The sequence below is a fragment of the Danio aesculapii genome, chromosome 8 (genome assembly GCF_903798145.1).
Source record: "Danio aesculapii chromosome 8, fDanAes4.1, whole genome shotgun sequence".
NCBI lineage: Eukaryota > Metazoa > Chordata > Actinopteri > Cypriniformes > Danionidae > Danio > Danio aesculapii.
Window position 1 is genome coordinate 27,780,181 of NC_079442.1, and position 27,977 is coordinate 27,808,157.

The 27,977-nt window shown below is 35.0% G+C and overlaps 1 protein-coding gene across 1 annotated transcript; it reads left to right on the forward strand.

Annotated features, from left to right (window-relative positions):
* Positions 1-1,332: 1,332 nt before the first annotated feature.
* Positions 1,333-27,977, forward strand: opn7c (opsin 7, group member c). Its single transcript, XM_056464444.1, has 7 exons — positions 1,333-1,614; positions 12,305-12,392; positions 16,547-16,709; positions 18,597-18,724; positions 21,310-21,448; positions 24,455-24,650; positions 27,242-27,977. Exons 2-7 carry the CDS (start codon positions 12,305-12,307, stop codon positions 27,740-27,742), a joined length of 1,215 nt encoding a protein of 404 aa, XP_056320419.1. The 5' UTR covers positions 1,333-1,614; the 3' UTR covers positions 27,743-27,977.

Genomic DNA, 27,977 nt, shown 5'->3' on the forward strand with positions numbered 1-27,977 from the left:
CTCCGGGTTCTCCCACAGTCCAAAGACATGCGGTACAGGTGAATTGGGTAGGCTTAATTGTCCATAGTGTATGTGTGTGTATGTATGAGTGTGTATGGATGTTTCCCAGAGGTTATAGCTGGAAGGGCATCCGCTGCGTAAAACATGTGCTGGATAAGTTGGCGGTTCATTCTGCTGTGGCAACCCCAGATTAATAAATGGACTAAGCCGAAAAGAAAATGAATGAATGTCATACTTATGTTGTCCTTATTGTATGTTCTTGTGTTTTTGTGTTTTTGTGTTTTACAGTGTATAAATTGATTTTATACTTTTGTCAAAAGTCAAAAAACATTATCTAAAATATGCAATCTAGATTACATTACTGACTACAATTTTAACTGTAAAAACCCATTTTTGAGTATTTATGACAGTGTAGTGCCTTCTGTGCAAACACAACCGATCTAACAATTCGGTAGTTCCTAGTAACATCCAACATTTTTTGGAACTGATTCCAGTTCCTGATTCTGATTCTATCACTACCCAGGAAACAGTTTTGTGTTTAATAGACATCTAATTGACATTTAAACGTAGACAGCTTGGCTAAAGCAAGGATAAACTTGGGCTGTCAGTGAAAATCTAATAGACATTTAAGAATAGCCCAAAACTACACTAGTAATCAAATAGACTAGACAGACTTTATATGTGTAGTCATTCATATAGTTTATTTGATGATTAGTTTTGTCCTATTCTTAGACGTCTATCAGACATCTATTAGACATCTTTTAAAAACAAAAATGCTTGTTGGCTATTGTTGTGATCATTTTTTAAAGATTCTTATCTGTTGATGTTTGTGAACACACACACACGCACGCACGCACGCACGCACACACACACACACACACACACACACACACACACTGATTTCAGATAATCACTTGAAGTGTGTATAAGTGAAAATGGACAATCATGGAAAAAATATCATATTGGGTAATGTAAAAAAAAGATAAATAAATTGAAACAGCCTTTTTCTCTATTAGGAATCTGAAACAAAAGAACTCTGTAAATGATAAAGATTTTCAATGGAATCATCTTTTTTTTCTGAAAAGTGTGTATGTGAGGAAAATGTGTCTATTTTAGAGAAGTAAAGAAACACAGACAGAGAAAGAGAGCGACAACGAGAGAAAGTGTCTAGCCATAAAATGGGAGTGGAGAGGAGGGTCAAAACAAGGGGACAGGGATAATAGAGAAGAAGCGCAGAGAGAGAGAGAGAGAGAGAGAGAGAGAGAGAGAGAGAGAGAGAGAGAGAGAGATGGAGAGGAAAAGCGAGAGGACCAGCAGAGAGTGTGTGTCTTCAGAGAGACATCATCAGCCATCAGTAGTGTGTCTGTCTTACTCCATCTGCTTGAATTTTATCAGTCCTCCACATCAAGGATCGCTTCAAGAGTTGCTGACCATCATCGATCCTCCAGTGTAGATCCTCCACTTTGGAGATACACCTCCTTTATAGGTTCTATTCAGTGTCACTCTGTCAGAATCTTCCCATCGTTCTGTTTGTGTGTGTGATTTTTGCTGTACTTTGTATTTATTCTACCTGGACTCCATGTGGACAGTGAAGCATACTCTCTCTCCTGGAAGGTAAGCTCTGTTTGGGGTGTTCAGCTTGGTTCACCGTTATTCTGTGGCAAGAATGAAAGATTATGAGAATGAGGAGTATTTTTACGGTGTTGTAATAGTAATATGTCTGTGTGTGTGTGTGTGTGTGTGTGTGTGTGTGTGCGTGTGTGTGTGTGTGCAGGAGCATGTTTGTGTTTTAAGTATATGTTGTTAGTGTGGTTTACTTTAGTATTCTTTGCTGATGTCACTGGATTCAACAAAAGGTTCTTGTTTTGGAAAAGAGGCTTTAATTTATAGATTTTATTCATACTGATATTTGAAGATTGCTGAAGATCATTTCGAAAACTGTAAAAGTAAAAGGTTCTTTGGGGAACCAAAAATGGTCCTACAATTTCAATGCAAAAAAAACAAACACTTTTTTTTAATGTTGTTTGCTCTCTTTAGTCCAGATAGAAAAACTGTCACCTTATTTCACTTTTGCTGTGTTAGTTTAAGGCTTCAATCTGTGAAGGATTTCTGAAAACCATATATGTTCATTTTGATAATTCATGCACATTGAAAAGAAAGATTGCCAAAGCGTGTTTTCATGGCAATTAAATAAAGAAATAGTTTTGTTTCCTTTTCCATAAATAACATTTTACTGAACAGTTCTAGAAAATTCTTAATGTTACAATTTTTTTTTAACATTTAAAAAGCCTTTTAACACATTTTGTGGAATCTAAAAAGTTTTAAGAAGCACCACAAACGTATTTAGGAAGATACATGAATGAATATAAAGATTGTGGATTAGATACCAGATAAACTGACATACTGACATCTAGCTAAATCTAGCTGTTTTTAATTACTTATGTAACCACTTACTTATTATGTTTTTAAAAACAAACCATCACTCTCTGGGCAAAATAAATTAAACAATTAATTTGTAAAATATTGTTAAAAATGTTTATATTAATATTACTAATATGAGCCAAATAGTGTTAGAATAAAACAATACTGTAATGTAAATGTTATGATAAAGGATGTAAAAATTTTAATAAAATTAAATATATTTAAAAAAAGAGAAATATTATATTCAGTATTTTGGTGCATATTAAGCTCCTTATGATGAAACATTAAACAAACAACACTAAATAATTATCAAAAAAGGAAAATAAAATTAAAAGAATAATAGCTTGTTTAATTTTCCTTATTTCGTAGCACTTTGGGAAAATGTGTTTGTCAAACGAAAGCATAAATATTAAGTAAATGTATAAATCTGTAAGAAATCCTGAATTACAAAATAAACCAAAAATTTAAATTCCACACTACAATACAAAACTAAATCTCTGAAAAAAGAAAACAAGAGGAAATTAGGGATAATGACAGAAATGAGGGCATAGTGGCAGGGCAAACAGAAGCAAAAAGTAAAAACACAGATTATTGACAGAGCAGACCCTGCAAGAGACACTCTGCATCACCTCAAAAGACCTCACATCACCTCCAAAAAAGTCATTTTGTTAAACTGATATCGAACAGAAAAGGTCATGGGAAGGTTAAGTGAGGACATGAAAAAATAATGACAATTTATCAAGAAAAATCTGGAAGAGTATTCCGCCCGAGCAGTCCGCCTTTGAATTAATAAATGACATGACAAGATTGGACTTTTAGAGGAATAGAATCTAAAAGTGTGAGGGTTTTGAAAAGCAGCCGGCAGGTTAATTCAAAAAAATTTGTCTGCTTTAATACATCATGGATCCTGGCCAGCGAAAAAGAAAATGTATAGTGTGAAAATGATGAGACAAAAAATGGGTAAAAGGAAAATCTAGCTGGGCTTTTAGTCTAGAGGCTTTCCTAGGTCAAACAGATCCAAACTGAAATGACCTGTTGTCTGGAGCTTTGCACCAAAGATATGAAAACAATCAGATTAGAAAGAAAATCAGAAAAACTATTCATATTTTGAGGCTTATTTGAAGCATTTGCAGCAACAGCATGTGAAAAATCAAACAACACCATCACCATCATCATTAATAGAAATCACATGAATAATACTGTAACATATGAACATTTCCTGTTAATTTACTCATCCTTAGCTCATCCAAGATGCAAATCACAGATTTTAGCTGGAACTGTTAGCAGCTCTTTGAGACTTAAAAATATTTTCAGGCAAATCAAAATAAATGGCTTCCCACAATAGATTGAATTCTTCTGTAGCAAAATGACCAGTCTGTGCAAGATTTTCAACACAGTTTACACCATTATTATGTTTAATCTGCAGCCACTGCTTTTTCACAACAGTCTGAAGTCCAAGTTTCCAGATATGTAAAATTCATTGGGTAAACTATCCTTTTAACAAATTTACCTAACAGTATCAGACATACAGTCTTAGACATGAACTCAATACACCTAGTGATGTCACTGTTAGGGACGGGTTTAGGTGTACCATTAAAAACATTGCATGAGCAGCCGGTCTGCAGCCAGACCCTTTTCAATTTACAACCAAATTAATCTTGTATACATTTATCAGTAACACTTTAGTTTAAGTACCAATTCTCACTATAGCTAGTAGCTCATTACCTGGCTATTATTTACGTATGGTGTATGCACACGGCCTCAGCACTTCTGATGAACTGTCTTTCCATTATAAAATTGCCAAATTTGAGGTCTTCACTGCCTGATAGATATACAAAGTAAAGTGGGTCTCAGACTGGACATTTCAACCCAGGCTCATTATAAAAATGTACCTCTGTATAAATTTCTGGAGAGCGCTAAGTACGACCTAAGAGCTACATTCTTTTGCAATTTTTGTTTTTGCGAATCCACCAGAGGTCACTGAGTATAATTTTTGAGATCTCAAATTTCTTTCGCAAGTGCCATTCTCGCCAGACTGACCCGCCCACCCACTTCCCTAAACCCAATCAACAGATTTAAAAAGCAATCGAGAAAAAGAAAAGCCCTCGTCTGATATTTACCACATTTTCACCCTGTTATTTACTCGTTTATTTTATTTTTTGGATTATGTTTTTGTCTTACCTGCTTTCTGGAACCGTTCTTCACCGGACTCAAAATCCATCGTCATATTCATCTTCTCTCTACGTCTCAAGTCCACCGATGTACGTAATGAGCTAACAGGACAAACATTGGGATAGCTGTCTATATGGAGATAAGTGGTTGGCTGGTAAGCATGAAAAGGAATGACATCATACCGCCTCATAGCGTTCATTTTAAATACGAAATGCAGCCATACTTATTTCTGGCTACATAATTTGCGACATAAATTGCGTTTTCAGAATGAGCCTATGTTAATTCAATTACATTTTCCTCCACCCTGTCGGTTTTTCAAGGTCTTTCATCTCGTATTACGCTTGAACAACTAAATGAATGCTTAATTTTATTTAACTGAATGTATTGTAATTGCATTACAACATCGATGCTGTAAGGAACCTTATGAAATTGAAGATAGTCACATTAAGCTTTCACTGGAAGTTTATCATTGGCTGAAAACACAAGCTAAATGTTAAAGTTAAAAGTTTGTTATTAGTGAGAATTGCACTTTAAAATAAAGTGTTATCCAATTATCATATGTTTCGTAGAGTGTTTAAAAGTCACCTGCTAAAAGAAATTAAAAGAAATCATCCACCCAAATCAACTTTTGTTTACCAGGTTTACCAGTCTGCTCAATTATTGTCTTGTTGACCATAGACAGTATATGAATAAACACACATCTGATTTGCAAACTGTGCAACCACAATTATTGACTCGAATTATAGTCTAATTATAGCCAAATGTTAATTGGTTCACGCCATATGAAGTGTTAAACATGTTTGACAGACCTGGAATTACAATTAGAAAATTGGCAGGTATGTCAAAAAGACAGTGTGAAACAGGAGGAAAAAAAGATGAATCACAACCAACTTTTTCACACTGGAAAAAAATCTTCCTGCCTTCATTTTGTAGTTGAATAAAATAAACGCATTTAGTCGTCTCAACTTAAATCAGTCAAACTGACAAAAAATAGTACATGAAACTTTTTCATTGAAACCTTATTATGGTGGCTTGAAAAGCCAGCATACTGTTATCTATCTTAAACTTATTATTATTCTTCTTCTTCTTCTTCTTCTGAGACTAATTTCTAAGTGTATCTCCTCCTAGGCCTTTCAAGCTACATACTTCAAACTTTCGTCAAACCTTCGAACTGGTCTGACTCGGGTTGCTATATCTTTTCTAACTGATCCGACCTTGGGTTTTCCGAAAAACGACCCAGAAAAATCCCAAAAGTCCCATTGACCTAACATTGGGTCAAACTTTGTGAGCTCATAACTCTGCATCAGACTGTCCTACAGACTTCTAACTGGACTCATTTAACTCAGTCTAGCCAGCAGCCAATAACGGATGACTTTTTAACTTACTAGCCACTCCCTAGCAACCACTTACAGCACCCTAGCAACTGTCCCATAGACTTCCATTGTAAAAGACTCCCATTTACTTAACATTGGATCAACCTTTGTGAGCTCATAACTCTGCATCAGACTGTCCTACAGACTAGAGTCTGGCCTCATTCAACTCAGTCTAGCCAGCAGCCAATCACTGATTACCTTTAAACTTACTAGCCACTCCCTAGCAACCAATTTCAGCACCCTAGCAACTGTCCCAGAGACTGTGACTAGCTTTTCTAACACATGCTAACAGTTTAAACTTCCTACTGACATGCTAATCTTGCTAGAAAGGTGCTAGCAACACGATAGTGACATGCTAGTCATGCTAGTAACATGCTAATTCATGCTAGAATCATGCTAACAACATGCTAATTCATGCTAGAAACAAGCTGATTCATGCTAGAATCATGCTAGTAACATGCTAGTTACATGCTAATTAATGCTAGAATCATGCTAGTTACATGCTAATTCATGCTAGAAACATGCTAGTAACATGCTAATTCATGCTAGAATCATGCTAGTAACATGCTAATCCATGCTAGAATCATGCTAGTAACATGCTAATTCATGCTAGAATCATGGTAGTAACATGCTAATCCATGCTAGAATCATGCTAGTAACATGCTAATTCATGCTAGAATGATGCTAAAAACATGCTAATTCATGCTAGAATCATGCTAACAACATGCTAATTCATGCTAGAAACATGCTAGTAACATGCTAATTCATACTAGAAACATGCTAGTTACATGCTAATTCATGCTAGAATCATGCTAGTAACATGCTAATTCATGCTAGAAACATGCTAGTAACATGCTAATTCATGCTAGAATCATGCTAGTTACATGCTAATCCATGCTAGAATCATGCTAGTAACATGCTAATTCATGCTAGAATCATGCTAGTAACATGCTAATTCATGCTAGAATCATGCTAGTAACATGCTAATTCATGCTAGAATCATGCTAATAACATGCTAATTCATGCTAGAATCATGCTAGTAACATGCTAATTCATGCTAGAAACATGCTAGTAACATGCGAATTCATGCTAGAATCATGCTAGTAACATGCTAGATCATGCTAGAAACATGCTAGTAACATGCTAATTCATGCTAGAATGATGCTAAAAACATGCTAATTCATGCTAGAATCATGCTAACAACATGCTAATTCATGCTAGAAACATGCTAGTAACATGCTAATTCATGCTAGAATCATGCTAGTAATATGCTAATTCATGCTAGAATCATGCTAGTAACATGCTAATTCATGCTAGAAACATGCTAGTAACATGCTAATTCATGCTAGAATCATGCTAGTTACATGCTAATCCATGCTAGAATCATGCTAGTAACATGCTAATTCATGCTAGAATCATGCTAGTAACATGCTAATTCATGCTAGAATCATGCTAGTAACATGCTAGAATCATGCTAATAACATGCTAATTCATGCTAGAATCATGCTAGTAACATGCTAATTCATGCTAATTCATGCTAGAATCATGCTAGTAACATGCTAATTCATGCTAGAATCATGCTAGTAACATGCTAATTCATGCTAGAATCATGCTAATAACATGCTAATTCATGCTAGAAACATGCTAATTCATGCTAGAAGCATGCTAATAACATGCTAAATCATGCTAGAAACATGCTAGTAACATGCTAATTCATGCTAGAAACATGCTAGTAACATGCTAATTCATGCTAGAATCATGCTAGTAACATGCTAATTCATGCTAGAAACATGCTAGTAACATGCTAACTCATGCTAGAAACATGCTAGTAACATGCTAATTCATGCTAGAATCATGCTAATTCATGCTAGAAACATGCTAGTAACATGCTAATTCATGCTAGAATCATGCTAGTTACATGCTAATTTATGTTAGAATCATGCTAGTTACTTGCTAATTCAGGCTAGTAACATGCTAAATCAGACTCGGCTTTTCAAGCCACCATAAAGTTTGTCCTCAAACTTTAATATCTAGTTCTTCTTCTTCTTCTTCTTCTTCTTCTTCTTCTTCTTCTTCTTCTTCTTCTTCTTCTTCTTCTGAGACTAATTTCTAAGTGTATCTCCTCCTAGGCCTTTCAAGCTACGTACTTCAAACTTTCGTCAAACCTTCAAACTGGTCTGACTCGGGTTGCTATATCTTTTCTAACTGATCCGACCTTGGGTTTTCCGAAAAACGACCCAGAAAAAACCCAAAAGTCCCATTGACTTAACATTGGGTCAAACTTTGTGAGCTCATAACTCTGCATCAGACTGTCCTACAGACTTCTAACTGGACTCATTTAACTCAGTCTAGCCAGCAGCCAATAACTGATGACTTTTTAACTTACTAGCCACTCCCTAGCAACCACTTACAGCACCCTAGCAACTGTCCCATAGACTTCCATTGTAAAAGACTCCCATTTACTTAACATTGGATCAACCTTTGTGAGCTCATAACTCTGCATCAGACTGTCCTACAGACTAGAGTCTGGCCTCATTCAACTCAGTCTAGCCAGCAGCCAATCACTGATTACCTTTAAACTTACTAGCCACTCCCTAGCAACCAATTTCAGCACCCTAGCAACTGTCCCAGAGACTGTGACTAGCTATTCTAACACACGCTAACAGTTTTAACATCCTACTGACATGCTAATCTTGCTAGAAAGGTGCTAGCAACACGATAGTGACATGCTAGTCATGCTAGTAACATGCTAATTCATGCTAGAATCATGCTAACAACATGCTAATTCATGCTAGAAACAAGCTGACTCATGCTAGAATCATGCTAGTAACATGCTAGTTACATGCTAATTAATGCTAGAATCATGCTAGTTACATGCTAATTCATGCTAGAAACATGCTAATTCATGCTAGAATCATGCTAACAACATGCTAATTCATGCTAGAAACATGCTAATAACATGCTAAATCATGCTAGAAACATGCTAGTAACATGCTAGAATCATGCTAGTAACATGCTAATTCATGCTAGAATCACGCTAATAACATGCTAATTCATGCTAGAATCATGCTAGTAACATGCTAATTCATGCTAGAATCATGCTAGTAACATGCTAATTCATGCTAGAAACATGCTAGTAACATGCTAATTCATGCTAGAATCATGCTAGTAACATGCTAATTCATGCTAGAAACATGCTAGTAACATGCTAATTCATGCTAGAATCATGCTAGTAACATGCTAATTCATGCTAGAATCATGCTAGTAAAATGCTAATTCATGCTAGAATCATAATAGTAACATGCTAATTCATGCTAGAATCATGCTAGTAACATGCTAATTCATGCTAGAAACATGCTAGTAACATGCTAATTCATGCTAGAATCATGCTAGTAACATGCTAATTCATGCTAGAATCATGCTAATAACATGCTAATTCATACTAGAAACATGCTAATTCATGCTAGAATCATGCTAATAACATGCTAATTCATGCTAGAAACATGCTAGTAACATGCTAATTAATGCTAGAAACATGCTAGTAACATGATAATTCATGCTAGAATCATGCTAGTAACATGCTAATTCATGCTAGAAACATGCTAGTAACATGCTAATTCATGCTAGAAACATGCTAGTAACATGCTAATCCATGCTAGAATCATGCTAGTAACATGCTAATTCATGCTAGAGTCATGCTAGTAAAATGCTAATTCATGATAGAATCATGCTAGTAACATGCTAATTCATGCTAGAATCATGCTAGTAACATGCTAATTCATGCTAGAAACATGCTAGTAACATGCTAATTCATGCTAGAATCATGCTAGTAACATGCTAATTCATGCTAGAATCATGCTAATAACATGCTAATTCATGCTAGAAACATGCTAGTAACATGCTAGTTAATGCTAGAAACATGCTAGTAACATGCTAATTCATGCCAGAATCATGCTAGTAACATGCTAATTCATGCTAGAAACATGCTAGAATCATGCTAATTCATGCTAGAATCATGCTAGTAACATGCTAATTCATGCTAGAATCATGCTAATAACATGCTAATTCATGCTAGAAACATGCTAGTAACATGCTAATTCATGCTAGAATCATGCTAGGTACATGCTAATCCATGCTAGAGTCATGCTAGTAACATGCTAATTCATGCTAGAATCATGCTAGTAACATGCTAATTCATGCTAGAATCATGCTAGTAACATGCTAATTCATACTAGAATCATGCTAGTAACATGCTAATTCATGCTAGAATCATGCTAGTAACATGCTAATTCATGCTAGAAACATGCTAATTCATGCTAGAATCATGCTAGTAACATGCTAATTCATGCTAGAATCATGCTAATAACATGCTAATTCATGCTAGAAACATGCGAATTCATGCTAGAATCATGCTAATAACATGCTAAATCATGCTAGAAACATGCTAGTAACATGCCAATTCGTGCTAGAAACATGCTAGTAACATGCTAATTCATGCTAGAATCATGCTAGTAACATGCTAATTCATGCTAGAACCATGCTAGTAACATGCTAATTCATGCTAGAATCATGCTAATAACATGCTAATTCATGCTAGAAACATGCTAATTCATGCTAGAATCATGCTAATAACATGCTAGTAACATGCTAATTCATGCTAGAAACATGCTACTAACATGCTAATTCATGCTAGAATCATGCTAGTAACATGCTAATTCATGCTAGAAACATGCTAGTAACATGCTAATTCATGCTAGAATCATGCTAGTTACATGCTAATTTATGTTAGAATCATGCCAGTTACTTGCTAATTCATGCTAGTAACATGCTAATTCAGACGGCTTTTCAAGCCACCATAAAGTTTGTCCTCAAACTTTAATATCTAGTTTATTTAATTAAAGTAACATAAAAGCATTTGTTGTAATCTAAATATTTTCCATTTTCAGCTAAAAATGGAATATATTTAGTACATTTTTTAGTACCTCAATTGTAAGTTTCAAATTGCAGGTTGTCTCGTTATTCTTTTTGTGTAAACACTCAATTTTGTAAAAATGCTGACTTCATGTGCAATTTCATTATGTTTTCAATCTATAAACTTGCACAAATACTTGACAACCAAAACAACAATGGCGGACTACAGCGTTGCAGAGTCATTGGAAATATGTGTTTCATGACACATTTTTGTGAAACTGCAAAAACGTACAAAATATTTTAACTAAATTTTCTAGGTAAAATGAACAGTGTAGGGCAGTATGATGCCAGCAACTTTTGCTCATATAATAAAAAACAACTTAACGGTATATATTTGTAATTGAATAAGTTTGGCTCACCTATCTATCAACTTTTCTTGTGTGGTCAGTTTGCTCGGTAGCTCACCTTGTACAGTGTCATACTTGTGATTCTGAGAGCTCTCCAGAACCACAGTTTCACAAAAGAGATACAACTATGTAAAATCAAGGTAAAACTATGCGATTTGCTTTTGAAAACACTGTTGGTTGGGTTTAGATCAGTGGTTTGCTGATCTAGGGGATCTGTAAAACAAGCCTTCTCGAAGATGTGTATTTGGAACATACAGCAAAATGTACCATAACAGCAACATTTTGTGGAATTAACATCTGAAACATGCTTCGAAAGTACAACAAGAGTTGTACTGACAATATTCTTGCCTATGATTTTCTAAAGAAAGACAGATAATTTATAAGTGTGGACAAATGTATATTTTTTAAATTGTAAATGACGTGTTATTTTCAAATCTAGTCAACCTTTAATGGCAACTAAACTGGTGAAACAACTAGTAACTATTTATTATGCTTACATTTTTTTCTGTGTACCCATACAACATGAAAATGAGTGAAAAAAAATCTAAAAGAAGTTTGAAAATCAGACCTAGATTGTTTACGAAAACTTTTTTTTGTAACTAGTTACATTTTTTATGCTCAGTTTTAACAATTTAATAATATTGCTTGATTTTTACATTTTTTTAGTTGGCTTAAACATGACTCCAACTTAAAAATGTTAATATTGTCTAGATTTGTTTTATTTTGACTGGATTTCAAAATAACTCTTTATGTAAAGCTTTAAAGTACAATATTCGAGACCTATTATAATTTCATTTTGACTAAGCCCAAACAAGAATATTAGTTCAACAAACATCTTTTTTTGGTTCTCCAACGTTTATTAATATTTACAGTGTTTTTACTAATAAATTTCTCCTTTGATGTTCTGTGAAAGAAATAAACTCATACAAGATCATAATCTAAAGCCAATGGATCTGAAAACAGAGGTGTGTTTGAAGTTTTGTTTTCTTAGCTTTTTCTCTCTGTTTTTCTTCCCCACAGATGGGCAATGTGTCAAAAACAGCCCTGTTCATGTCCACCATCTCCAGACAGCACGACATCCTTATGGGATCCCTTTATTCAGTGTTTTGTGAGTCCACAACTATCAATATGTTCTGCATCTGGAACTTCCAGATGACTTTGCTTACCTTTATTACTTAAAAATAACTCTCATGGTTGAACTGGTTTAGTCATTAACCTCCATCTGCTGCCTATCTTGCATCTACTTTTTTTAACCTGAGGATGAGAAAAAAAAAGTAAAATCAGTTTTCCCACAGATGTAATTAGTTTGTGAAAATAATAGCAGCTGATCACATGATTATCTTTATTTATGATTCAATGATAAAACAGCCGAATTTAACAAGAAATCTAAAACAATTTTACGTATTGTCAGAAAAGTAATCATTTGCATGAATTCATGTGATTTAATTTATACGAAAATTATTTATATTTTATATTTATATTATTATTTATATTCATACGATTTTTAAAAGGATACATGACACAAACCCCACCCCTAACCCTACACCCCATTGGGGGATAAATAAATCACAATAAAATGTATAAATGAGATTGTACAATACAAATTAGCCACTAAATCAAAAAGTTACAAACTGCTATTTGAATGCATTAGAAATGTGAAAGAAGAGAGGCAGATCCAAATGCAATTAGAAGATAAACAATAAGAATAATATTTAAATAAACAAAAACATCACAAGGCAAGTCTAGATGCAGATCAATAAACCACTTGAAAATGCTAGAAATGAGAAAGGACAAACTGGAACAAAGAGGCATTTACAGGAGCTTACAGGATAACAAGGGGGAATGGACAATCACAAATCTTGATAACAAATGATGGGGTGTGGCACAAGTAACAAAACACACAATTGGGAAAATGATGTATCGCACAAGTTAAAAAAAGACGCCAAAGCAGCTGTTTAGTTTGTTTTGTTATATGTTGGTTGTATTAAATCTGCCAACTTGATTATTAGAGTTTAAGTAGAGCTAAAGATTAGGGTTACAATAAATTATTGACCAACATCAAGCATTTAACAAACAAGGGCAACTCTTGAGTCGAGAATTATCACAGATTTCTTTCATATTTGCAGGAATTACAGGAGCAATTTCTGTTGAAATTTTGCTCAATGAAAAAAATAATGCATCTTTTCAGAAACTGTATGAGGTGACATGATTCCACACTTTCTTCAGCAAAATGTTCTGAAGAATGTTGGAAAAAATTAGCCATTGACTTCCATAATTTGTTGTGTTCCTAGCATGGATGTCAATGAATATCTTATTTTGTGTTTGAAATAAGAAATAAATTCATAAAACCACTTGGGTTCAGCCAATTCGAATGTTATCACTTGATTGAATGGGTGTTATCGGTGATTATCGGCTATAGATCACATACGGCTGCGGCCGGAAGTTAACGAGAATTATTTGTATTATTTATTAAATTTATCATTAATTGTATTGTAGTAACGCCTTCCCCAACCCTAAACCCAACCATCACGGTAATGTAAAAACAGATCTGGATCTGGAGTGTTCTCTGTTAGTATAGCTGAGTAACCACGAGAATTATTTATAATATTTAATACATTTCCCATTAATTGTATTTTATTAACGTGTGCCCCTACCCCAACTCTAAACCTAACTGTTAGTATAGCTGATTAATCATGTGGATGGATAATAGCAGCCTTTGAGCCTACCAGTAGTCACAGGAGGCCCCTACTGGAACATATTTATCAGCTGATAACTACTGATAATGGCTATTCAATCAAGTGATAACATTCGAAGCAGGTGTTGGGTTGGAGTAAATGTTTTTTTTGGGGGGGTGAACTATAGATTTTAACATTAAACGATAAAATTGTAAAAATATTAAGAGTTTATAGTACAACAGTAATTGTACTATTATACAATAGTAATATACAAAAAATATATATAAAGTATGTTTATCTAATAATTCTCGTAGTATTTAAAACTCACTGTACAATTCATTTGATCAAACTAGGATTTGTAGAGCTTCATTATGATTTGTTTCATCAGTGTCTTTTTGAGTGCAACTTTACCAAACCAAAAGTGCCTCCTACAATCTCAAATATGGTCGACTTGTAAAGAAAAAGTTTAAATGTATGCATCAGAAAGCCATAATGAATATGCAAGTATGGACAGTGATGTAAAGTAACAAATTACAAATACTCAAACTACTGTAATTGAGTAGTTTTTCTCAGAAATTGTAAAGTGTTTTAAAAATGTGTACTTTTACTTTCCCTTGAGTACATATTTAGTTCAGTACTTTTACTCTAGGTTGACTGCAGGTTACTTTCCTTCAACCTGCAGTCACTACTTTATTTTTTCTTGTCTATGGGGATTAGAAAAACCAGTCCTGTGATTCCTGTGCAATCAAATCGCACATAGAAAATAAATCACATCATGATGAACTACCTCAAGACATGGGTGATTTATAACTGTTTGGAAGCATTGAAAGTGTCCAAGAAAATGTCCAAAATCTTTACACACATTGACCAAGACACTGTTTACATGCATGTTACTGATGAGAAGATGACGGATATTTACTGATGACCGAAATGGCCTTAAACACCCAGCAGGCACAGGATGTCAACATTACGTCAGATTGATGTTATACCCCAACGTAATGGGGACGTTGCATTTTGTTTGGGAATGAAAATTAGGTTGACAACAGAACCCAACGTCAGGCTGACGCCAATGTTCAACCTAAAATCAACCAAATATCAACGTTTACAGCTTGACGTTGTGTGGACGTTACCACTATGATGTCTATATAATGTCTATCAGTTGTTAGATTTTGGTTGCCATACCTGATGAATAAATGTCCGTATTTGACATCAATATGACGTTGGATTTTGGTCACTTTCTAGCACAACCTAAAATCAACCAAAAATCAATGTCATTTGATGTCATTATTGGACACCAAAATAACGTTGTCCTTAGACACTGGCTGAATGTTGAATTTTGGTCACCTGATGTCACAACCTAAATCTGACCTATATGATGTTGTGTGCCTGCTGAGCAATAACTAAATGCACAACAGAATGTTACGTTTACACACATCCACAAATGTAAATCCATCCGCTTTTTACAGCGTAATACTCACTACTCTTGAGTACTTTTGTAATATTTACAACAGATAATTTTACTGTACCCGCACTACATTTTTAGGCAAGTAACAGTACTTCAAGTATGATTTTTCAGTGCTTTTTCCACCACTTAGTATGGATATTCTAACTATTTTCTAACTGACTTAAATGATTCACTACCCAGGTGTTGATTTCTTTACTTCAAAATAATGGCCAATATGTTTTAAGTAAGGAAATGCAATATTAAATGCAATAAACTCAATAACAGTTCACAACATTTTAATTAAGTGGCTAATGCATTTAATTGTATGATTTCCTCCATATATTTTAGAATGATTTGCTCATTTACCCAATTATGGTTGGGTTTAGAGGTGGGGTTTCACCTTCTTTTCAAAACCACATTTTCTTGTATAAACGTAATCAGAAGAATCCGAACAAATTAGCCACTTTTCTAAAAATACATAAAATAGTTACGTGTCCTTATGAAATCGGGCCGGATTTTTGACACTATGTGAAATAACTAATCATTCAGTGCAGTGATATAAAACTAATGCAGACAAAAGCTGCCTGAAATTATTTTAGTCGTGTGCTTCCATGAAAATAATCAGCCAATCCCAATCAAGTATTCAGCAGCCCTCATAGAATAATGAAATGTAATTAAGATAATTGCTATGTCTAAGAATAAAGAGTCAGAATGAACTAAAGTCAGGAAGCATTTTCTTTTAAAACACTTTGAACTCCTGGATGCTCATGGATGTGCATGTGCAATAGCTCTCTGCTGTGCACAGAAATTAAGTTTCGTTAAGGCAGGAACTTTAATTATACCCCTGGTGCAGCTGATAAATTGCCTGAAATTATCTAAGGAATTGATCCAACTTCGGTCTGTTAAAATAAACAAGGACCTAATTGTTATTCTAGACTTCTTGAGAAAGACCTAGCAGGGTTTGCTTAACATTTCTAAGCTCCGGGATCAAACAGTGTCTTCATGTGGCAGGATTGTCAGTGGTGGGATAGAGATGTCACACTGTCAGGGGCACATTTTCATTACAGCTTTACAAACTCATGAGTTGCTTTGATGAGAAGATGAATGGATATGAGTGGATGGGTGGATCTCTTCCTCTTGCAGGCGTGCTGTCGCTCCTGGGAAATGGCATGCTGTTGTTTGTGGCCTACCGTAAGAGGTCGTCTCTAAAGCCGGCAGAGTTTTTCGTGGTGAACCTGTCTGTGAGTGATCTCGGGATGACCCTGTCTCTGTTTCCTCTGGCCATCCCATCTGCTCTGGCACACAGGTGATCTCATGTTTTTTCTTTGCTGTAATATACAGTCATAAAATTATCTGTTTTGCTGCTTGTTTTATGTTCAGTTCTCTTCAATTTGTTAAGTTAACTTAATGGATTTGTGTTGAGACAACATGAATAAATTGTGTGGAACTCTACATTTTTTTTACAGTGTAGAGACCAAAGTGTGGTTTATTTATAAACTAATTTTGAGAGGAGCGCGTGCTTATGATTGAACACAGCTGGTCCACCATTAGCTATTACTCAATCCACCAATCAGTCAATTCCTAACTCACTATAAATAACCAGAATTTTTTACCTCAGAATCCTCGTCTTGAAGAATCCCTCCTTCCACCCCTACTCCTGTTCCTTCCCAGACAGGGCGGCATGGTGTTGCCTCGCAGCAAGAACATCACTAGTTCAAGTTCTTATCAAATAGCCAACATTTCTGTGTTCTCTCCATGCTTGCATGAGTCTAAAGACATGCGACATAGGTGAATTGGACAAACCAAATTGGCACTATAGACGAGCTCTAGTCAGTAATATTTCATATTTGTTACTTATAGCAGGGGAGTTATAATCAGCTCGTTTGCAAGGCTTATTAATAAATATGACAGAATAAAAAAATAAATATATTTACTGACTTGTTTGATCCAGTATGTGTTTTTTCTCATCATCTAATAAACCTGACTATTTTTATTTGTATAGACAATTTTAGCATTAGTTTTTTTATAAAATGAGTGTGCACATACTTTATATTATTGTTTATATATATATATTGTTTATATATATATATATATATATATATATATATATATATATATATATATATAATTTTTTTAAGGGCGGCACAGTGGCTCAGTGGCACATTGCTGCCTTTTAGCAAGAAGGTTGCTGGTTCGAGTCCAAGCTGGGCCAGTTGGCATTTCTGTGTGGAGTTTGCATGTTCTCCCCGTGTTCGTGTGGGTTTTCCCCACAGTCCAAAGACATGCGCTCTAGGTCAATTAGATGAATTAAATTGACCGTAGTGTATGAGTGCGTGTGGAATGTGAGAGTGTATGGGTGTTTCCCAGTGCTGGGTTGTGGCTGGAAGGGCATCCGCTGCATAAAACATATGATGGAATAGTTGGCGGTTCATTCCGCTGTGGTGACCCATGATAAATAAGGGACAAAGCCGAAGGAAAATTAATGAATGATTATGGCATGGCACAAACTGTTACTCATGAGACTGAGCAATAGGAAACCAAAATGAAAAGAATCACAACATTACAAATGTTTCATTTGTACTTATTTGTAATAGATTTTTGTTTGTTTGTTTGTTTGGTGCCAGATAAATTCTGAAATAGTATTGTAGCAGCTTTCCAATTGCCGCTATCATTGGTAGAATGAGCAAGTTTTGTAAGCACAAGAGTTAGTGTCCGTAGGTAAAATAGATGTAAATAAAATGTCTTTATTTGTTTTTTAAAACAACAGGATTCAATCATCTGTATTGCACGCTACTCTTTATACGTATGGTCAAAAACTGTGTGCTTCCTACCAACACTCTTCCTCAATGCAGTGAAGCCACAGTTATATACCGTACTGCCTAGTAGCCAAATGCCAATACAATATATGCTCCAACTCCAAGTGTAATTCAAAATATAGTCACACAAAAACATTTTGTTATCCTAGTTTGATGAATAGTCCTCTAGCTCATTAGTAGCTTCTAGCACTTTATTATTTTATTACAATTTTGTACATAGATCATGATCTTGAACTGGGTAAGCTACAGTTTCAAAGCTTCACAGTTTGCTCATTTCTCACTTATCTTTGTAAATGTTTGATACTATTTGATGTGTGTTTTGTGGTACTTCAGAGTTCAGCGAAAACAGTAAAACGATCTCTCTCCTTTCTCTTTAGGTGGTTGTTTGGGGAGATAACATGTCTGTGCTATGCTGTGTGCGGAGTTTTATTTGGCTTATGCAGCCTAACAAACTTGACTGCTTTGTCGTCAGTATGCTGCCTCAAAGTCTGCTTCCCAAATTACGGTATTCAGCTCTTTTGTCTTCCTGTCAAAATATTATTTGATATAAACCATTATGAAGTGCTATTGCTTACCCAAGCAGTGTTTTTAATTGTTAAAAAAAGAAATGTGTAACTAAATAATTTTCAAAAGACCAAAAAAGACATCCCAGAATTTATTTTCCAGTTAGGACAAAATCTGTTATGACTAGCTTTGCTATATTTGTTTCTAGAGTGTTTTTAATTTTTATACATTTTAATAATATTGAAGTTACCAGACAACTGAAAAGTAAGTGCAGAGTTTTTTTTTGTTAAAGTAAATTTTTTACTCAGGCATTTATGATTTAGTTAAGGTCTGAGGTTATCTATAAGTGTGCTCCAAAACAATGATGAAATTCCCTTTAAAAGACACCAGCATTCAAAACATACTATCTTTCCAACAGTACAAATCTCACATCAAATTCATGTCAGATATTCTGTCTAATCAAATATTCTCTAATCTGAAGTGTCCTGCTCAGACATTATAAAATATGCTGAAGCAACAGTAAAATCCAGTCACTTGCACACACATTTTCTGTAGTGTTTTTGGTCAATTGCACATGCAGTCCACTGTAAAAAAATCCTGTAAAGTTTATGGTAAAAACACTGGCACCTGTATTTGCCAGAAATCTAAAATACGGTAGATATGTTTTTCAGTCTATGGTATACTTAAGAGAACTGTAAAATTCACATGGAAAACTGGCATCTGTGATTGCCAGAAATTTACTGTAAAAAATACAGTAGAATGTTTTTCAGTTTATGGTAGAATAAACCGGAAAATTTACATGAAAAAAAAAATAATTTTATAGTTATTGTCACTGTAAACTGAAAAACTGCGCTGTGGGTTGCCAGAAATATACCGTTAAAAATACGGTATACATGTTTTTCAGTTTACTGTATAATTAAGAGAACTGTAAAATTGACAGTAAAAAAACTGGCAGCTGTGGTTGTCAGAAATCTACGTTAAAAATACGGTATATATGTTTTTCAGTTTACTGTATAATTAAGAGAACTGTAAAATTCACAGTAAAAAACCCTGACTGCTGTGGTTGCCAGATATCTACCGTTAAAAATACGGTATATGTGTTTTTCAGTTTACTGTATAATTAAGAGAACTGTAAAAAACAGTGGAAAACTGGCAGCTGTGGTTGCCAGAAATCTACCGTTAAAAATACGGTATATGTGTTTTTCAGTTTACTGTATAATTAAGAGAACTGTAAAAAACTGTGGAAAACTGGCAGCTGTGGTTGCCAGAAATCTACTGTTAAAAATACAGGAGAAATGTTCTTCAGTTTACAGTATACATAAGATAACTTTAAAAGATAAGGTAAAACATTAAAATTTGAATAACATTAATAAACCATAATGTCAAATTGAAAAGGCTTTGAGACTTTTATTTAACAGCAGTGCAACAAATACATAGCCTGTCTCCTTAGAACAACAGTTAAGACTGATTGGCTTCTTATAGCAAACTAAACATTTCTGTTTCTACAATCTTTAACAGAAATCAATAGCAAAAGCATAATAATCCTATTTTTTGTAGTCTCACACTCAAAAAACCCTTCCCATAATAATAAAATAAATGAATGGGTAACACTGTAAATATGCTTTCAGCACAGACCATAAAAACAACTCTCGCTCATCTTAATCCTACACAGAATTGTGTTTTAAAACAAAACAGGTGAAGAATAAACATTAGAAATCTGAGTTGTCTAGCAGTTCCACATTTAATAAGAGTTATATATGTAACATAAATTAAACTATTACTGAAACAAGTTGTCCAATGCAATGGGAAGATCATCCAAAAACTGAAAAGTCTCTCATTATTTATATAATGTTCCAAAATCAGTAAATTTTAGGTTAACATTAAAACATACAATTTAAATGTGTTAATAAAAAGAAGTGATTGAATCTCTTCAAAAGAAAAAAGATTCAATATTAGATTAATATTAATATCTTGTGTTTTTTAGCATTCGATTGACTCATTGATTATTATTATTATTCTTGGGTATCCTACCCCTTTAACAAGTGACAAAATGGTGGAATTGTACTCTTGAAATGTGAGGCTTATTTAAGATCACATCTAATCTCACACAGCAGAATCAGGTCTGAGTGTTTTGGATTGTTAGCGCCGCGTTCTGTCTGAAGATTCTGAAAACTGTCACTTTCACTTCAGTATGAAATAAAAAGGCCCTCTGGCTTAAATAAGCAAGAAGAATGAGAGTTTAAAACAAATGGAAAGAGACACAGAAATGAAGAAAGATGTAAAAGAGAGGACATGCTGAAAAAAAAAACTGAAAACGTAGGAAAAAACTAGGAGACACAAAGCAATATATTAAATGAAGCAATGTAAATGAAGAAGAGCAGATAATGAGCACGTATTTATGGGTTTACTGGAGCTTGAAACACCAATTCATTTCTTCATTCTTTCTCTGTGGGATATGAAATTAAAATCATTCCTACTGTTTAAGCCTGCGTTATGAGAATCATTCAGCTTGCCCTAGTAGTCACCTTGAGCAGTCACACCATTTTTTGTAAAAATGTGTAATCATGCGGTCGTCATCTTCCTCAGGTAACAAGTTCTCATCCGGTCATGCTTGTGTGATGGTGATTGGGGTTTGGTGCTACGCCTCCGTTTTTGCTGTGGGACCTTTGGCTCACTGGGGAAGTTTTGGACCAGAACCGTATGGAACCGCCTGCTGCATCAACTGGTACATCCACAATCATTTTAGCATTAATATGCGACTACAAAAAAGGGTTTTGTTGCATTCCATTGTGATCAAAATAAGTTTGCGCTTGATGTGTTGAGCCTACAAAGTAATTCCTAATTATTCCACACTAAATTCAACCCCAATTTGAAGACTCTAGCTAGCGGGAAAAAATGCAGCTATGGAATAAAGAGACCACTCAAAAATGTTCTGGTTTTATGTGATTTATTAGGAACACTGTTAACAATTTTCTGCAGAATCTACAATACCTTACTGTCAGCAGTTCACCAATAACTTACTGTAAATGAAAAGTACAGCAAAAATACAGTATTTACATTTACAGCACTGTTTATCTCGCTGAATGTATTTACAGTATTGCATGTATACATTTACTGTAAAATATGCAGTAATTTTCACAATGCAACTTTAAAATACAGTAACATACTGCATAACTAGCTACAATTCCATCCACCTATGTGCATAAAAAATGGTTGATGGAAACACCAAGATGCGCATAGATTTTAAAAATCCACAAAAATGTATGCGCAAAACTGAGTAGGATAAACTTTTTATTCAATATGAAAAGATGCGAATAAACTTCGATGGAAACACTTTTACCGAACAAATTCCAGTATGCACATTAAAAAAAGTCATGTGATTTTGTTTTAAGAGATCATGTGATGATAAAAATGTGTGTGAATGGAGAAACCATCAGGCTGAGCATACTGTAAAACATCTGAAATGTTGTTTTGGTCATTCTAAAATGCCTTAACTATTTCAGTAGTAGTGTTATTATATTATTAATTGCCTTCAGAATAATCAAGAACATCTGTGCTCTGCGTCTGATGCCTTCAAACGCCAACATGCGTTCATTGAGTGTCGGCATTGTCTTCTGGGGCGCAAGTCACTTATTGTATAAGGAAAAGATTGACACAGCTTCTCCTACCTCAGCAAATTCCATTTTTACTTTTGATATTTGGCGCCAGTTAATCAGGAAGTGACGATTTCATTCTGTTTGACTACTTGGAAGGTAATGATGCTTTATTTGCATGTCTTATATGCGATATTCCAGTTTTGCACATCAATATAAATCACATCTTTGAATGGAAACATAGCTACTGTCTTACAGTAAAATACAGTTCATAATACAGAGCAAATACTGTGTAATTTACAAAAATCATTAGCAGTGTATATGGGTTTGAATCTGATATCATTTCTTCCAAATGTTGACATTTAGGGCCTTTCCCCCCCAGAAAATTGGTCAGAATCTCAGATGTTTTCATTTGTTGTGATTGGAGTTTAAGATTATGTTTAACCAATAATTGACTAGTTAACTCTTCTGAAGTTAAAGTTGTGTTGTCTAAAACTGAATAAACACATATTTTGTCATTTTAAAGGTGCAGTATGTAAGTTTGACACGCAGTGTACCGGTGTTTCTAGGTATTGCACTCCTAGATCAAAACACATGCAAGCGCAGGTTGCCAAATTGAGGACAAACAGGAGCGAGCAATGGAGCCCAAACACTGATTTAAGGCTGATTTAAACCGTACTTTAAATAAAAAGCAACGGCACAGGATAGAAGGAATATTTTTCATATTAAAAGGGGTTTTTGTCCTAACCAACACCTTGAATTCATATATTAGAAACGGCTTCTATTTTTGCAGCTGAACAACAGAAAACTTGATTACATGATCACCTCAGGTACACCTCATGTGCTTTATTCAGTGTTAAATGTTAACAATGTGAGTTTAAATGCCATTTTACATGACGTTTATTGCCCTACTACTGAAAGCAGCAGCAGATAGTTCACCTCAGATCTTGAAAATAAAATAAACTGTTTTTGAACTTCAAAACTGTAAAATAATGCAAAACAACACATATTAGTGATTCAGCATCTACATTTAATAGAGTTAAAGAGGTTTAATATGTATTAATTAGATTATAAACCTTAGTTTCATGAGTGAGTGCATATTCTGTGCTTCTGAATGGCTGTATTTAAATTTCTGTGATGTTTCCACTAGTGCAAACAGCCAAATTGCTTATCACTGCATATCTCCTAACAAACGTAGCATGTTGTTAGGACACAGGGTTACAATGTAACCTGCTCACCTAATGTTTACGTTCGGAATTTTTATTTTATTGGCTTATTAATAAACTCACGTGGAACTCTGAATCTGCGTCTTATTTCAGAGTCTGCTACTGTCCACTGGAGATCGCATTTCGGTCACAGTCCTATACTTTAAGAGCCTTTCTGAATGAATGAATAAAACATGCAGTTATCCACCAAGGCTTAAATATAATTGGCTAAACTGGCATTGGGTGGCTTAAAAAACAAAACAAAGACAGCGTTCTGCATGGAAGGCACATTTTCAAAGCAGAATATCTGACTTCAGCATTGTTTTTCAGATAAACAAGAATGTTCACTTAGCATGTTTCTTAAATATCTGCAAACATTTTTTTTCTTTTCGGCTTAGTCTCTTTATTAATCTGGGGTCGCCACAGCGGAATGAACCGCCAACTTATCCAACACATGTTTTACGTGGCGGATGCCCTTCCAGCTGCAACCCATCTCTTTTGTGTCAAAAAGTTTGGAAGAAATGTCAATGTGTGTTGTTTAGAGCAGTGTTTCCCAACCCTGTTCCTGGAGGCACACCAACAGTACATATTTTGAATGTCTCCCTTATCTGACCCATTAACTACAGGTTTTGGAGTCTCTTCTAATCTTCTGATGAGTTGATTCAGGTGTGTTTGATTAGGGAGAGGTTGAAAATGTGTACTGTTGGTGTGCCTTCAGGAACAGGGTTGGGAAACACTGGTTTAGAAAAAAAAAACTAAGAAACTATAAATCACAAAACCAGAAAAACTCAGAATTTTCAAGTGGTCTTTTAATTAAACTGCAAAAAATGTGCATGTGGTCTAAATGTGAGACAAGCAATGTTCTTCAGTGCATTAATATGTGCAAACGTGTAGATTCTGCAGTGATGACCTTTCCATGTTGTATGTTCCAAGGTACACGCCATCCCACGATGCCCTTGCCATGTCATATATCATCAGTCTGTTTATCTTTTGTTACGTCGTCCCCTGTACCATCATCATCCTCTCTTACACCTTCATCCTGGTCACAGTCAGAGGGTCTCAGCAAGCCGTTCAGCAGCACGTATCACCACAAACCAAAGTGACCAACGCACACACTCTTATTGTCAAGGTAAGAATAAGGCTGGCAGGTCAGAAGAGTTTGTTTGTTGTCGTGCTCACAGTGACCTTTGTATAACAAGGAATCTTTCAGTTTTAATAAAAATCTGCAATAAAAGTGCACAAAACCATGTGTGCTGTCCACACTGCGTCACTCTGGAAATATACCTTATTTTATTGCTCTGCGGAGTAGACAGCAGGAACGTGATACTATTGCTGAGTGTGTACTTAATGTCCCTCAAAAAGTAATGCTCATTAGCCATCCTCTGTCCTCTGGACAAGGGCTGCCTGTACCTTTGGCTGACCAAGCCTTTTCTGTTTTTTCATGAATATACTGTACCCGCATGTTACTTTGCTGTTGGCAGTGGGGGCTGCACTGTTGAATAATCTGGCGCTGAATGTTGAATATCAAGGCCCACAATATCCCCTCAAAACATATGTGCACGTTGCATATTTGTCATATTATGTTGGTCAACAGACAAACATAATATTAGGAAGGAAGATGAATTATAAGGTACATGAAAGGGTGTTGTGTTCAAAATGCATTCAAAAGGTTTAAGACATACAGAGACAAAAATAACAAGGCAATATAATATTACAGCTTTAAAGAGGTGTTTTGTATTTCAATATATTATTAAATGTAATTCATCCCTGTGGTGTCAAGACTTTCTGAATCATTATTCCAGTCTAGTATCACACAATCCTTCATAAATTGGTGTTCTGGAAACATTATTTATAAGCAATGCTTTGTCTGTGCTGCTTAATAATTTTGTGGAAAAAGTTCTCAATTATTTAGGTATGAGTTGCTCAACTATAGTTATTATTCCCTGTTAATATATTTTTTTGACAACACAATTAATTCTATTCCATTAATCCAAGAAACAGATGAAGAAACATTGAAAATGTACAAATGCTGCATTCATTAGCAAGTTACCCTTGTTGGTTTATCAACACAAACTGGAGGAATACTTTTTTATTAATAAACCAGAGCCCATAGCCTATATATTTACGTTTAGTAATATGTTAAATATTTTTCATGAGTGGATTTTGGAGGACTGTGTTATTAATTCAATTTTAATAATAATAATTATAATGACAATAATAACAATAGCTTATTATTATTATTATTATTATTATTATTATTATTATTATTATTATTATTATTATTATTATTATTATTATTATTATTATTAATGGCATCACGGTGGCAGAGTGGGTAGCACAATCGACTCACAGCAAGAAGGTTGCTGGTTCAAGCCTCAGCTGGGTCAGTTGGCATTTCTGTGTGGAGTTTGCATGTTCTCCCTGTGTTCACGCAGGTTTTCTCCGGGTGCTCCGGTTTACTCCACAAGTTCAAAGACATGTATATAGGTGAATTGGGTAGGCTAAATTGTCCATAGAGTATGTGTGTGAATGAGAGTGTATGGGTGTTTCGCAGTGATGGGTTGCAGCAGGATGGGCATCCGCTGTGTAAAACATGTGCTGGATAAGTTAGCGGTTCATTTCACTGTGGCGATCAAAAATTAATAAAGGGACTAAGCCAAAAAGAAAATAATTGAATGAATGAATTATTATTATTGCAGCAGTTGTTGTTGTTATTATTATTGTTTTAAACGTCAAAACTCAAGGGTCTAATGAGGTCAAGTAACAGGAAATTTAATTAGTCCCTGATAATAATTATCATTTTCATAATTGTACATGCCTTTTGTCTCTTTTTTCCTCTTTTGTATTTTACCCTCCGAAATTACTTTTACGTTTTCATATTTTTTTTCCCACAATTTCCCAGTCAGTGTCCTAACTGCAAGTCAACATTTAGACTCTAATCAATGATAGTCTTCTGTATTCACAGTGAGTGCCACAAAAAGGAGAGAGAGAAACACTCCAAATTTCATATTCTAAAAGTAAATATTAAGTAAATGAACAGGCATCTCATTTTCTGGTCTCTACAATTGTCCTATTTAATTGTCAAAAAACTATTGATTCCTTTGAGTGCTAGCTTTTAGAAGAGAGAACCACCAGAAACCATCATATAAGTTTACAGATCTTACAGTATCTCTTTTTTTGGAATTTGAGTTCCTCTAATTACTGTCGAAGTTTTCAGAGGTCTTAGTGTAAGGAAACAGTGACTCCAGAACCTCAGTATTGACAAAAAGTGCTTGAAGGATCCCAATTACTGCAAAATAGTCCTGCAATACTGTCAGTGTTTCCTCGAGGAGCCCCTTTTTAAGAGAAAGAGCTTTGAGGCACTTAAAATACATTTTGAAGTTGTGTACTTAACAGGGTATTTGAATGACTTTTACTTTTTACACTGTAGTTTTTTCAATGTTTTATCATTGGATGTGGACTCAAATTTATACAGTATACTTGACAACACTGTTACTGTCCTATAGTTTGTTCAATAGCTGAGGACTGAGGAAGCATCTGGAGAGGATTTTAGGTAGAATAAAACTTCAAACAAAAACTTGCTATATGAAATGTATATTGAGAAGTGATTAAACATGAGCAAACTTAATATTAGAAACCTATAAAATAGCATAAATGAAGCTCCTTAAAAGTAATTATTCTATTTAATTACAAGTATACATCTTGTGTTTTTCTTTCTAGCTCTCAGTTGCTGTATGTATTGGCTTCCTCACGGCTTGGAGCCCGTATGCCATTGTTGCCATGTGGGCTGCGTTCAGCGCCAATGAGCAAGTCCCACCCACTGCCTTTGCACTGGCGGCTATCATGGCCAAATCTTCCACCATTTACAACCCTATGGTGTACCTTCTCTTCAAACCCAACTTTCGCAAATCACTGAGTCAGGACACTCAAATGTTCCGCCACAGGATTTGTTTGAGCCATAGCAAGGCCAGTCCTTCTCCAGGAATGAAAGACCAGCAGCGCCAGAGCTCTCAACAGTGCAACAATAAAGATGGCAGCATCTCAACACCCTTTTCCAGCGGCCAGGCAGAGAGTTACGGGGCATGTCATGTCTATGCAGAAGCTGGGCCATATTATCAGCAAATAAGTCGCCAAATAACTGCACGTGTTCTGGAAGGAACTATCCAAAGTGAAATACCAGTGAGACAACTGACAGACAAAATGCAAAATGACCTCCTGTGAGAGAAACTGGAGATAGAAGAATGCCTGAAATGTAAGAAAGGCAAGGAATGATGTAATGTGTTAAAAACACATCTGACCTTAAATGGCCAAACAGAAGGACAGAGGACACCGAAATATGGAAAATGTTGTCACTGGATTCTCACCGGTCCTTTAAAAATTCCTGAAATTTCTCAAATGCTTAATGAACCAAATCCAAATGTAGAATGCATTTTTCTTAAGGCAAATTAAGAAACTT